This window comes from Rhyacophila brunnea, unplaced genomic scaffold (genome assembly GCF_057557595.1).
Source record: "Rhyacophila brunnea isolate RB1 unplaced genomic scaffold, BYU_Rbru_1.0 scaffold_21, whole genome shotgun sequence".
Lineage (NCBI taxonomy): Eukaryota > Metazoa > Arthropoda > Insecta > Trichoptera > Rhyacophilidae > Rhyacophila > Rhyacophila brunnea.
Window position 1 is genome coordinate 13,652,712 of NW_028232871.1, and position 13,197 is coordinate 13,665,908.

The 13,197-nt window shown below is 31.7% G+C and overlaps 1 protein-coding gene across 1 annotated transcript in view; it reads right to left on the reverse strand.

The window, feature by feature from the left end:
* The window catches only part of LOC147070752 (alkaline phosphatase-like), a 37,917-nt gene extending 24,990 nt beyond the window's left edge, over positions 1–12,927 (reverse strand). Inside the window, exon 1 of the mRNA XM_085949232.1 lies at positions 12,717–12,927. Coding sequence (XP_085805358.1) covers positions 12,717–12,795 — 79 coding nt within the window. The 5' untranslated portion in view covers positions 12,796–12,927. The remainder of the gene's footprint in view (positions 1–12,716) is intronic.
* Positions 12,928–13,197: the final 270 nt, after the last annotated feature.

Here is a 13,197-nt window from a genome sequence, read left to right on the forward strand (position 1 = left end):
TTTTCAACCAGCGGTACGCAAATAGGCGGCGCTTTTTCGAGAGTGTGTAATTTTACAAGATAATAAAAATAGTTTTATAAAAACTAATATTAATTATGGATTGAAGCATAAAAATAATTTTAAACCAGCGGTACCCAAATAGGCGGCTCTTTTTCTTGCGTGTGTAATTTACCATGATAATAAAAATAGTTTTATAAAAACTATTATTAATTATGGATTGAAGCATAAAAATAATTTTAAACCAGCGGTACCCAAATAGGCGGCTCTTTTTCTTGCGTGTGTAATTTACCGAGATAATAAAAACAGTTTTATAAAAACTATTATTAATTATGGAATGAAGCACAAAAATAATTTTCAACCAGCGGTATCCAAATAGGTGGCGCTTTTTCTTGAGTGTGTAATTTACCAAGATAATAAAAACAGTTTTATAAAAACTATTACTAATTATGGTATGAAGCACAAAAATAATTTTAAACCAGCGGTACCCAAATAGGCGGCTCTTTTTCTTGCGTGTGTAATTTACCGAGATAATGAAAACAGTTTTATAAAAACTATTATTAATTATGGAATGAAGCACAAAAATAATTTTCAACCAGCGGTATCCAAATAGGCGGCGCTTTTTCTTGAGTGTGTAATTTACCATGATAATAAAAATAGTTTTATAAAAACTATTATTAATTATGGAATGAAGCACAAAAATAATTTTCAACCAGCGGTACCCAAATGGGCGGCTCTTTTTCTTGCGTGTGTAATTTACCATGATAATAAAAATAGTTTTATAAAAAACTATTATTAATTATGGATTGAAGCATAAAAATAATTTTAAACCAGCGGTACCCAAATAGGCGGCTCTTTTTCTTGCGTGTGTAATCAAAATAATAAAAATAGTTTTATAAAAACTATTATTAATTATGGAATGAAGCACAAAAATAATTTTCAACTAGCGGTATCCAAATAGGCGGCGCTTTTTCTTGAGTGTGTAATTTACCAAGATAATAAAAATAGTTTTATAAAAACTATTATTAATTATGGATTGAAGCATAAAAATAATTTTCAACCAGCGTTACCCAAAAAGGCGGCGCTTTTTCTTGCGTGTGTAATTTACCAAGATAATAAAAATAGTTTTATAAAAACTATTATTAATTATGGATTGAAGCATAAAAATAATTTTCAACCAGCGGTACCCAAAAAGGCGGCGCTTTTTCTTGCGTGTGTAATTTACCAAGATAATAAAAATAGTTTTATAAAAACTATTATTAATTATGGATTGAAGCATAAAAATAATTTTCAACCAGCGGTACCCAAATAGGCGGCTCTTTTTCTTGCGTGTGTAATTTACCAAGATAATAAAAACAGTTTTATAAAAACTATTATTAATTATGTAATGAAGTAAGAATACAATTAATCAATACACATAATTTTTTTAAATGTCCCGGAAAAAAACATTCCCAGAAGAGCTAAAAAGGCTCTCAACTTTCATTCATGTGAATAAAAGTTGGCAACCCTTCATACAATTTATCATACTTACTATCGAATGAACAAAATAATTAATGGATACATATAATTAAATCCTTATGAAGCACATTTTTAGATTATGTTTATAACCAAAAACTTTGGTAGGGCCATGGAATAGTGACTCCAAACGGGTATCGGAAACGATTAAGAAATATACTGCATAATTTAATTCTATTTTCTTTATAAATCATAGAAATTCTGACAAAAAGTAAAAATAAACTTTTCCCACATTTTTTTTATACTACTAGTATGTTAAAGTAAAGATGTCGCTTGTGGCGCAATTTTATTTGGTATTAAAAAAACTGTACTGTGAAAAATATGTACGCCATAGCATATTATATTTTCGATGAATGTTTATCATTTTTTAGCATTTTCTCCCTGGTGAATTATCTTTTATGTTGAAAGTTCACTTTTTTTGTGGAATATAGCAGCACTGGCTTTCCATATTATGAGGCTGTTAATTTCAAAGTTGGTAACCTGCATATTCCACCATTTTGAGAGACTCGCAAACAACAGCTGTCAAGCACATTTAGGACTACAAATAGAATATTTTATTTTTGCAAACATATTAATGATCAATTACGAAAAGCGAGTAGTAAAATAAAATATCCTTAACGTCATAAGAATTAATAAAAAATCATGTATAGAGTTGATATATATAAAAAATGGAGCCTGATGAATGTATTCAACTTTGCACTCGATTTCCTGTTTAATTCTATTTAACGAACAATCGGAGCTGGATTTGATATTTTATGAAAATACATATCGTCGTTTCCATTGCAAAATTGTATATCTGCAAAATATGCGTTCTTGACATTTTTGTATAATTAAAACCGCAAAAATCACCTTTACACACATGCAAAATTACACAATTTACAAAAATTGCATTATCGATTAAATTATGAAAACCTTTTTTGAATTGATTCAAGTGCCATACATTTTGTAAACTGTTTTTATGCTCCCCTGAAAACTTGAGATTTTGCAGATATTCAATTTTGCAATGGAAACAACGATATGTACGATGGAATTGTACTCACAGAAATTGAGTCAAGAACAATATAAATAAAAGTATTTATGAAGGTTACCGACTTTGAAACTAATAACCTAATATTATTTATGTTGATTGAATTATTTCAAAAAAATGCAATTAACAGTGTGACATAATAAGTCACTAAAGATAATGATTATAAGGAAGAGTTTATATTTGCTATCATTCAGAATAATTTTTATGGCTACCAATTCAATAAAATCAATGTGAAATCGCTATTATATGATACATATAAAAATGTCCCTCTAGTAATCTAGTTGGTCAAAACTCTTACTCAAAACTATTAAATTAAAAAATGGATAAAAAACGATAATTTGAAAGTCCGAATGAAGTTATATGTCAACCAACATGTTAAGTATTTTTCAATGTACTGCGAAAATATTATAATTTGAAAAGTGTGCCGTGACATGAAAAAGGTTTGGAATCACTGCGATAAAATTAAATTTTCTTCAACGTTTTTGTACATAATTATATTTATTTCATATCATTACTAGTCCAAGTCGACCCTGGGTCTCGAAAAGGTCGCCAGTGTTAAGCTAGATTTGATATAAATAAAAGAGATTTCACGATTTTCAAAAATGAAATATAGAAAGTATGATTTATTCAAAAATATTTTTATTAAATTCAACAAACTTATCACACTACATTTTAGTGATAAAAATACCGATAAAATCTGATACCTATAATAATCAAAGACAGGTGTTGAACGAGCGCACATTTTACGACGGTTTTTTTTAAATTGTGAGTTTTAAGAAACGTACATATTGATTAGTTAAAATACAAAAAAAATGTTATTTAATTGGATGCTAGGTTTTAGAGTGGTGAAAAGTGGAAGTGAGCTGTTAGGATCTGACATAAATGATGCATATTAACTTTGTCAGTTACACGTATTTGTTTTTATTGAACTAAGACTATTCCCACAATGACCGCGTGGCTTAAGGCGAATTCTTCACTGAGCCTTTTTTAAAGAGGCACCTAGCGGAAAAATACGAAGCTTGCAATTTGAGACATTTTTTTGATAATTTACACTTTCAACTGTATTAATGAATACATATGTATCTGAAAACATTAAAAATAAAAATATTTTTTATTTTAAGTCAAGGACAAACTTACAATTGTAAAAAATGTAATAAAATGTGAATTTGTTCTATCGGTCCGCACCCTATTATTACATATATTTTATGGTCATATTTATTATTAAAATTTAGTTTATTAAGTTTTCTAAGCATCACCTAAGCGATTTTTGACAAATTCATAGTTTTAATATTTTTTATATCTATTTTAAAAAACATCAATTTTTATAAAAAATATAAATGTGTATAACTTGAAATCCTTTTTATTTATATTAATATAAATATTTTATTTATATTTATAAAAATAATTGATTTGATATAAATAAAAAGGATTTCAAGTTATACACATTTATATTTTTTATAAAAATCGATGTTTTTTAAAATAGATATTAAAAATATTAAAACTATGAATTAGTCAAAAATCGCTTAGGTGATGCTTAGAAAACTTAATGAACTAAATTTTAATAATAAATATGACCATAAAATATATGTAATAATAGGGTGCGGACCGATAGAACAAATTCACATTTTATTACATTTTTTACAATTGTAAGTTTGTCTTTGACTTAAAATAAAAAATATTTTTATTTTTAATGTTTTCAGATACATATTTATTCATTAATACAGTTGAAATTGTAAATTATCAAAAAAATGTCTCAAATTGCAAGCTTCGTATTTTTCCGCTAGGTGCCTCTTTAAAAAAGGCTCAGTGAAGAATTCGCCTTAAGCGTCGGCCTATAGCTTTGTGGGTCCCAGGTTTGAATCTTGGGTCTGCGCAAGTACACATATTGCCTTTTCAATTTGTGTATAAGTCAGAGTATGGACCTAATGAGTTGAGGAAGTGGCTGACATCCATTTCTCGTAAAAAAATAAACCTGGATCGGACATGGTTGAAAAAAGAAAGAAAACTTACAGATTGAGTTTGGAACATGACTACGTATTAACAAAGCTAATGAAAATGTTATGTATACCTGATAATTATTAATAAAAGACAGCTTTATCACTTTCGTTCTCAGATAAGACCACATTGAACTGTCCATCATCAGAAATCAAATTCCGATAAAACCTATAATCAATATACAAGGCTTGTATTACAAGCGCATTTGATAATTATGATTAGGTTAATTGGTTATTACCCATCTAAAATGATATTTAAAATGAAAATTATTTTTGGGCTTCATTCCATAATTAATAATAGTTTTATAAAACTGTTTTTATTATCTCGGTAAATTACACACGCAAGAAAAAGAGCCGCCTATTTGGGTACCGCTGGTTGAAAATTATTTTTATGCTTCAATCCATAAATAATATTAGTTTTTATAAAACTATTTTTATTATTTTGGTAAATTACACACGCAAGAAAAAGAGCCGCCTATTTGGGTACCGCTGGTTTAAAATTATTTTTATGCTTCAATCCATAATTTATAATAGTTTTTATAAAACTATTTTTATTATCATGGTAAATTACACACTCAAGAAAAAGCGCCGCCTATTTGGATACCGCTGGTTGAAAATTATTTTTGTGCTTCATACCATAATTAATAATAGTTTTTATAAAACTATTTTTATTATCTTGGTAAATTACACATGCAAGAAAAAGAGCCGCCTATTCGGATACCGCTGGTTGAAAATATTTTTGTGCTTCATACCATAATTAATAATAGTTTTTATAAAACTATTTTTATTATCTTGGTAAATTACACATGCAAAAAAAAGCGCCGCCTATTTGGGTACCGCTGGTTGAAAATTATTTTTATGCTTCATACCATAATTAATAATAGTTTTTATAAAACTATTTTTATTATCATGGTAAATTACACATGCAAGAAAAAGAGCCGCCTATTTGGGTACCGCTGGTTGAAAATTATTTTTATGCTTCAATCCATAATTAATAATAGTTTTTATAAAACTATTTTTATTATTTTGGTAAATTACACACTCAAGAAAAAGCGCCCCTATTTGGGTACCGCTGGTTGAAAATTACTTTTATGGTTGATTCCATAATTAATAATAGTTTTTATAAAACTATTTTTACTATCTCGGTAAATTACACACCCAAGTTAAAGAGCCGCCTATTTGGGTACCGCTGGTTGAAAATTATTATTGTTTATATTTTTTTATTTTTCGGGATTTCGGCCTTCGGGATTCCGGCCATTCGGGATTTCGGCCGTTCGGGATTTCGGCCATTCGGGATTTCGGCATTCGGGATTTCGGCCTTCGGGATTTTGGCCTTCGGGATTTCGACCCAAACCCAAAAAAAACACACTAAAATATACACATTAATCCTACCGCGTACACCATTCGGAAAACGCTACTGTGGAGTGTTACACTGCCCTTTATCCTTAGCGATAGGTAGGGGGTCCCGCCAAAGATCCTAGCCTGGGGGCCTGCTTCAGGATGTGGGGGCCATGGTACACATCATAGATGTTTTAAATGAGTCGTATAGTATCAAAAGTAGATCTGTGCGTTATTCATCATTTCGAGAAAATGACGAAAAACTTTTTGTTGGGTTTTTTAGTGTTATAATAGCATGAAATATGTTTCTACATTTAGAAATTAGAAATTCAATTTAAATTCAACAGTTCTACTTTTGTTTCCAAAGTATTGAACAGTTCTACTTCTGATACCAAGCCCTATTTTCCATCACAATTTTATACCACACAGATATGATTTTGATTCGAATATTATATTGCTAGTCGTACATTATGGTCAGAAGAATAATTTGACATACTTAGTTAAATTTCGATATATTTGCGACAGTTCTACTTTTGATACTATACAACTCAAATAGAGTTCACATATTCTTATTTAGTTGTCTCTCTTATCTCTCCAACATACCTCCAATCCAAAAGTACCAAAAAGTATTATTTTAAAGTCTGTGTACGATGGTCCGGTGTGACAGCATTATAAATAAATCGTTTTTGTATACATGTAACAATTCTTTGTACGACAAAGAGCGCCAGCCGTCGTTGGCGCGGCGGCCCTGCTTTGAACGTTTATTTATTGCATGCGTTCAATTTCTTTGATACACTAATGGGGGCCTATTATTCAATTATTGCGAAGATTTTCAGATTGGTACACCCAATGCGTTCTCTATGATACAATTTGTCACATAAAATGCTACACAATGAAAGTGAAGCTAGTTGCATAGAATAAGGTCAATATTATACATAATATATTGCAAAGTATTATAACTATGAATGCACTAAAATGTATTAAATGTATTAATACCAGGGCTCGAAATGGACCGGAGCGCACATAAGTAATAAAATAAGAAAAGAAATAAAAAAAATAAAAGTAGATGGAAGCACACAGAGTGAACTTTGATAGACCCTATCTTAAAAACTTATAAAACAACGTCCACCTAAATTCACCCTCACGTAAGTGGAATATATCAATATCCGAAGCGATTTCATTAAACATGGTTATTGCCCTCCCAATTGGCATTACTAATGGCAGGTTAGTTCTGCACCCTGGGAGAACAAACAACGGATGCCCTCGATTCCTAAGGTAATTATCAGAGACACACAAGCCAACGCCACCAAGAATGGCAGAGTTCACATTTACGCCGCTAAGTCTAAGTAGCTAAATAAAGATCCCTTCTAAATTTTAACATTCTATATAGGTACTGAATATACATAATTTGACAACATCTCCTGCATATTTCGCGGTCGCGGGTCTCGTGGTTGAGGGACGAAACCGCTGTGATTGGGGATGGCCAGGGGGTGTAGATGGAAAGTCGTCAGGAGGAGATATGAGAAGTTTAGATTTGGTGGTTGCTACGATGGATGCAGGAACGAGTTTTATTTGCAGCGTAAACAGTCGGTACAGGAGTATGTTACAAAAGCGTTATGACGTTACAATACTTATGATAATGATCCGAGGTCCGAACTCGGTGGAATCGAATGCTGAGCGGGGCGACTGACACGAAGCTTACTGATCGGACGGAGATTATGATTGATACTAATAGGTATTAAGACTGACTAGCTCACTAGCCTACTAATTATATACATGAATATTCGGTAAATTGCGAATCGTTGTTGATGAAGTTTGCTATTGAGAAATCTGCTGGCCTCTGCATTATTTCATTTCGATGTCACGCGTGTAGAATATGCTGACTGTAGATGGGACGATTGTGCGATAATTTAAATGACTTGCTAATTCTTACACTACTGAAATAATGCTGACAAGTCCCGAAGTCATTGACCACTACACATATACACACTAGAAAAAAATCATTTTATAGAAAAAAAATACGACACCCGACAGGACTTGAACCTGTGTCTGCTGGATTCGCGCCAGTATGCTTTTCCAATTAAGCTACGGGAATCTTATTGAATCACGACAATTTTAAATAGTAGTTGTTACATGAAATGCTTATCGAATTGCGTTATATATATATATTCAGTATATAGAATGTTATATTCTGAAATCTTGTGTCTTATTCTTTGAATAAAAGAAATGGTTTATTAAAATTATTAGCAAGTATAAGTACGTTATAAAAACTAAATAATGGAGTGATCCGCGACGTCGGTTAGTAATTAAGGAATTAATTAATTAATACCTATCTTAATTTAATATACCTACTAAAACCGATAGCCAACATTATAACGCAATTCGATAAGCATTTCATGTAACAACTACTAGTCAAAATTGTCGTAGGTAATTAACTAAAATGCCTGTAGTTTAATTGGAAAAACATACTGGCGCGAATCCAGCAGATACAGGTTTAAGTCCCGTCGGGTGTCGTATTTTTTTCTACAAAATTATTTTTTCTAGTGTGTACCTACCTATATGCAAGATATGTTTTCAAATTATGCATATATTAGTATTTATTTAATACTGTCCTTACGTCGTAAAATGGACAATAAGCAATCGTTATGGTGATTCAAATAAGGATTTTTAGATTTAAATAAAATTTAAATTAAACAAAATATTCTTTTTTATCGTCACTATTAATTGTGCTGGTACAATATTATTGTATTAAGGCTATACCTACCTCAGCTGAGCGTGACTTGGCGACGCGCGGATTGCGGGTCGCGGGTGCAAATGACGCGAACCGAACGAAATATAATTTGTCATACAAATTCAACATGCGTCCTTTTTATGTTATGTTTATTATTATATTCGTAATAATAATAGTATATTCATTGACATGTTTTCTTTTTCAAGTATATGCGGAACGTTTTTAAGTCATCTTTACACGATTTAAGAATATATTCATCCGACTCCATCACAAAAGCAATTGACGTGCGAACATGTCGACTATCCCTCTCCGAATGGCAACGCGGCCGAAATTTCGTTCCATATATTGTTGAAAATTATTTGCCGTTTCACTTATGTACACTCTTAAGTAATAACTGATTACAATCCGATTGGCCACCACACGAAGAGGTTTATAAACAGTTTTTTCCCCCGAGAAATTGAATTTAGGCGTTTTGCTCAATCAATTAAATCCAGAAACAAACACACATCGAATAACAACAGGTGAATTTTCCAGATTTTCCGGGATTCGAGATCCATATCACAGGCGGGTAAATTATCAATCGTCCATCGCGACGCGGACTAATTAAAATCTATCCATTATGACGTTTAAATTTATGAATGATTTTTGGGCAGTTTTCCCAATTTTTGACCCTTAACAGCTTACACTTTAAACAGCGGCCGCTTAAGGTATGTGGACGCCCTAGCCTGACTGATTTCGATACTGCCAATACTCTTATTATTTTTATTTCAGTTCATTAATTCGCGTATATTTCATCTCTTATTTGGTTTCGTATGACAGGTTTGAAGACGCTCCTGCGAATTTCAGCTAAATTAAATTAAATCTAGTGGTCCTGCATTTATTTTTTACATTTTCCCTTTATACCAACTATATTATTGAAATATTCCATTAGGATTATCTCAAAATAAATATTAATGGAGGTTACCGACTTGGAAACCGACAGCCTCTTCAATTTTGCAGTATTCCCAAAAGGACATGACTTACCACGTATCCGGAAATTTGTACGTAAACAGTTCACCGCAGGACACTTATTCGTGAGCCGCAGTACGTGAAACATCAGTTCGTGTAACATTTAATCAAATGACGAGTTCTTCGTTGAACATTTCACCGTGGATTATATTTGTACGTATGCTACAACATGTGGCGAATTTTATGAGATGTCTTTACTAGGTTAGGTTAGGTTAGGTTAGGGTTAATCTAATTGGAACAGTACTATTTGCAAACTATCGCCGCATTTTGTAAGATACGTACAAATATATTCCACGGTGAAATGTTCAACGAAGAACTCGTCGTTTGATAAAATGTTATACGAACTCATGTTTCACGTACTGCGATGCACGAATAAGTGTCCCACGATGAACTGCATACGTACAACTTACATGTAACCGAATGGGACGACTGGCCTCCGGACAATTGGACGCCGCACTGTCGTAGACACGTGTAGACGAGGTATTTTAATCAGTTTCTATCTACTACTTAGTAGTTTGAATTCATTTTACTATTAACATAATGTATTCTTTATCGCGGATTGAGAATTACCTTGCCTAAGGCTTTATATAAAATAAAAAAACCCTTTTTTCGTTGGAACTTAAACATATGCGCGATTAAATCATTGTTTACGTCTGCATATTTATATTCTCACCAACTATTAAATCATAATATAATCATTGAAATATAAATAATAATATTGAATATTTTTTTTAAAGTACCTATAGGTAAGTACCTAACGTCTATTTATTTTCGAATTCCGTGGCGTCCAGTTGTCCGGTGCCAAATCGTCCTAGACCCAGGTCTGCAAGCTTGAATGAAGCCTATTTATAAATATTATTTTTTACTGGTGATCTAGGTATATATTTAGTTTGATAAGTTCAGTGCATAATATTATTGAACTATTTATTTCGACAATGTGTGTTAAAAAGAAAATTATTTATTATGGGAAAGCAAGATTGGCAATACTTACATAGGTACTACCTATGATATGAAAGGTTTATTTATACGGCAGAGATGCTGTCATAGAGAATATTAGTGTACCTATTACGATTTATAAAAACAATAAATAGATAATAATAATATTATCATACAAATCTTTTCGGTACCTACCGACACATAAAATGTAAATTTAAAAAATACAAAAATAAATTAGGTAGGTACCTACGAGTTCTGTTTTAATCTGAATTAGGTACCTACTTACAGAAAGGAAATATAATCATTTTATGAATGCTGTTTCAGATTTTTAGACATTAGATTAATTTATTATCCAATAAATAAAACTTGAAGCTTGAAGCTTTCGAGATGTGGCTGTATAGGCGCATCCTCAAATTCCTTGGACTGACCGGGTGACAAATGTTGAAGTTCTCAATCGAATGGGGAAGGACCGAGAAGTTCTACGTAGTATCAAAACCAGGAAACTACAGTACCTCGGCCACATTATGAGAGGACACAAATACAGCATTCCCCAACTTGTCATTCAAGGAAAGATCAATGGGAAGCGTAGCAGAGGACGGCGCCGCATTTCGTGGCTTAAGAACCTCCGTGATTGGTACGAGTGCAGCTCCACTGAACTGTTCCGGGTAGCAGACGACAAAGATAAGATCGCCTTGATGGTGGCCGACCTCCGCTAGGGGATGGCACAATAAGAAGAAGAATAAATAAAAAAATATGTCAATAATGTGTGTCGGTAGGTACCTGCATAATTAATGTAAAATTTAATTAATACTGTCAGCAAAGCGTCGGTCGGCACTTGATAGAAGTAGGTTTTGTTGAACCAAGTTTCACCTTTCGTCATCTTCGATATCTACATTTATTATTATAGTTGGTATATTATTATATTATTTACATCTTGGAGATAAATCAATATTATCAATATTTGGTATGTATTTTATCATAATCCTCTAAAACAAAACAGTAAATATTAAGTACCTACATCAAATTATTACCTACGTAGAAAATACGAATATTTTTTTATTATTTTATATACCTACTTGAATATTTTCAAAATGTCCTGATAATTTGGAATTCGGAAAATGGAATTAATCGAATAATTATTTATTGAAACAGCAAAATTAAAATTAATTTCTTATTATTTCCATAGCAACGGGCATTATGGCAAGTTGAAGTAATTAGCTTCATCGATTTTGACTGGGAGACTACTTTCCGCTCATCTTATAAACCGAATATTATCTTTGAATGACGTTTAATATTTAAAAAATAATATTCGGAGCACTGAAAATTGACACTTAATTGAGCGTAGTTCTACATAAAGCAGCCAGGCCACAATTTTGAAAAAAATGAGTTACTGTGATTTCCACAGAGATTAGTTTCTGCGTGCAATGTCTTTAGATTTCCATAATCTCACGCACTTGTTTTACGCACTGCACAAATCAGCCAAGCTGCTGTCATACAAAAAACTCATTTAAGTGCGTTTTAAAGATTTTACAAATTGCAGAATATGACTTTTTCGATCTGCACAAAGCAACCAAGCTGCTGTCATACAAAAATGTAATATATTGTTGTTTTAATTTAATAAAACGCATTTTTTTGTAGTACTTATTCCACTTTTAATCAATAGATTAGGACCGGTTTCGTCCGCCTCAGAGACAAACCGGTCCTAATCTATTGATTAGGATATTGGAATAAGTACTACAAAAAAAAATTGCGTTTTATTAAATTAAAACAACAATGCAGTTCCACCATGAATTGACAGTTAACAAAATAAAAGAAAAATGTAATATAAATGCGTTTTAAAAATATGCCATTTTCGATCTGCATAAAGCAACCACATGCTAATAATATAATGTACCTAATTATTGAAATCCTGACTGTGTAAGGTGTGTTTTTCTACATTCAATTAATAAACATTATTTTCTCAATTACATTATATTTTTTTCATTTTATTATACCTATATAATATAATTTAGTATATAGATTTTTCATGTAAAAATTAGTGCCAGGCAGCCAAATATTAATTTATAATTTACAAGTTTTTCGAAATATTTTCATAACTTTGAAATTCCCATAATACTTGAGTAACTTAGAAGGCATTTTATTATGCGGTAAAATCAATTGTCAAACTTACCGCTAGTGCTTTCCGTGCATTTCACCGGTATCGATAAGTAACTGACCACGAAAAACACTGCGCTAATTATCCACCACATGGTATGGCGGATAATTCCTAACTCGCGACACACAACTATGTAAAAGCCACCACTGATTCCTTGGCTACATAGCAGAGATACTAACTACAAGCTAACCTATCCAGTTAATAGTATGGAGGCAGACTACACAGAGCCGGTTTGCATATTATAATATCTCGACAAGAAGATTAAATAATTATTACTCTTCAATGATATTTCAGTGACGTCCTTAGTTGTAGGGCTGCCCTAAGAGCCCATAAAAAATCTAAAAAGTAAGTAAGAGATTCTATTTGCTAAACTAATAATAAAATTGAACTGTCTTGATCAAAGTTTTGAATATTTTCGTGATACCTAAGCAGATACCAGTTACTGCCAAAAGTTGGTAAGTCGATAATTTAGGTAAGTATTTAGATTTAACAACGA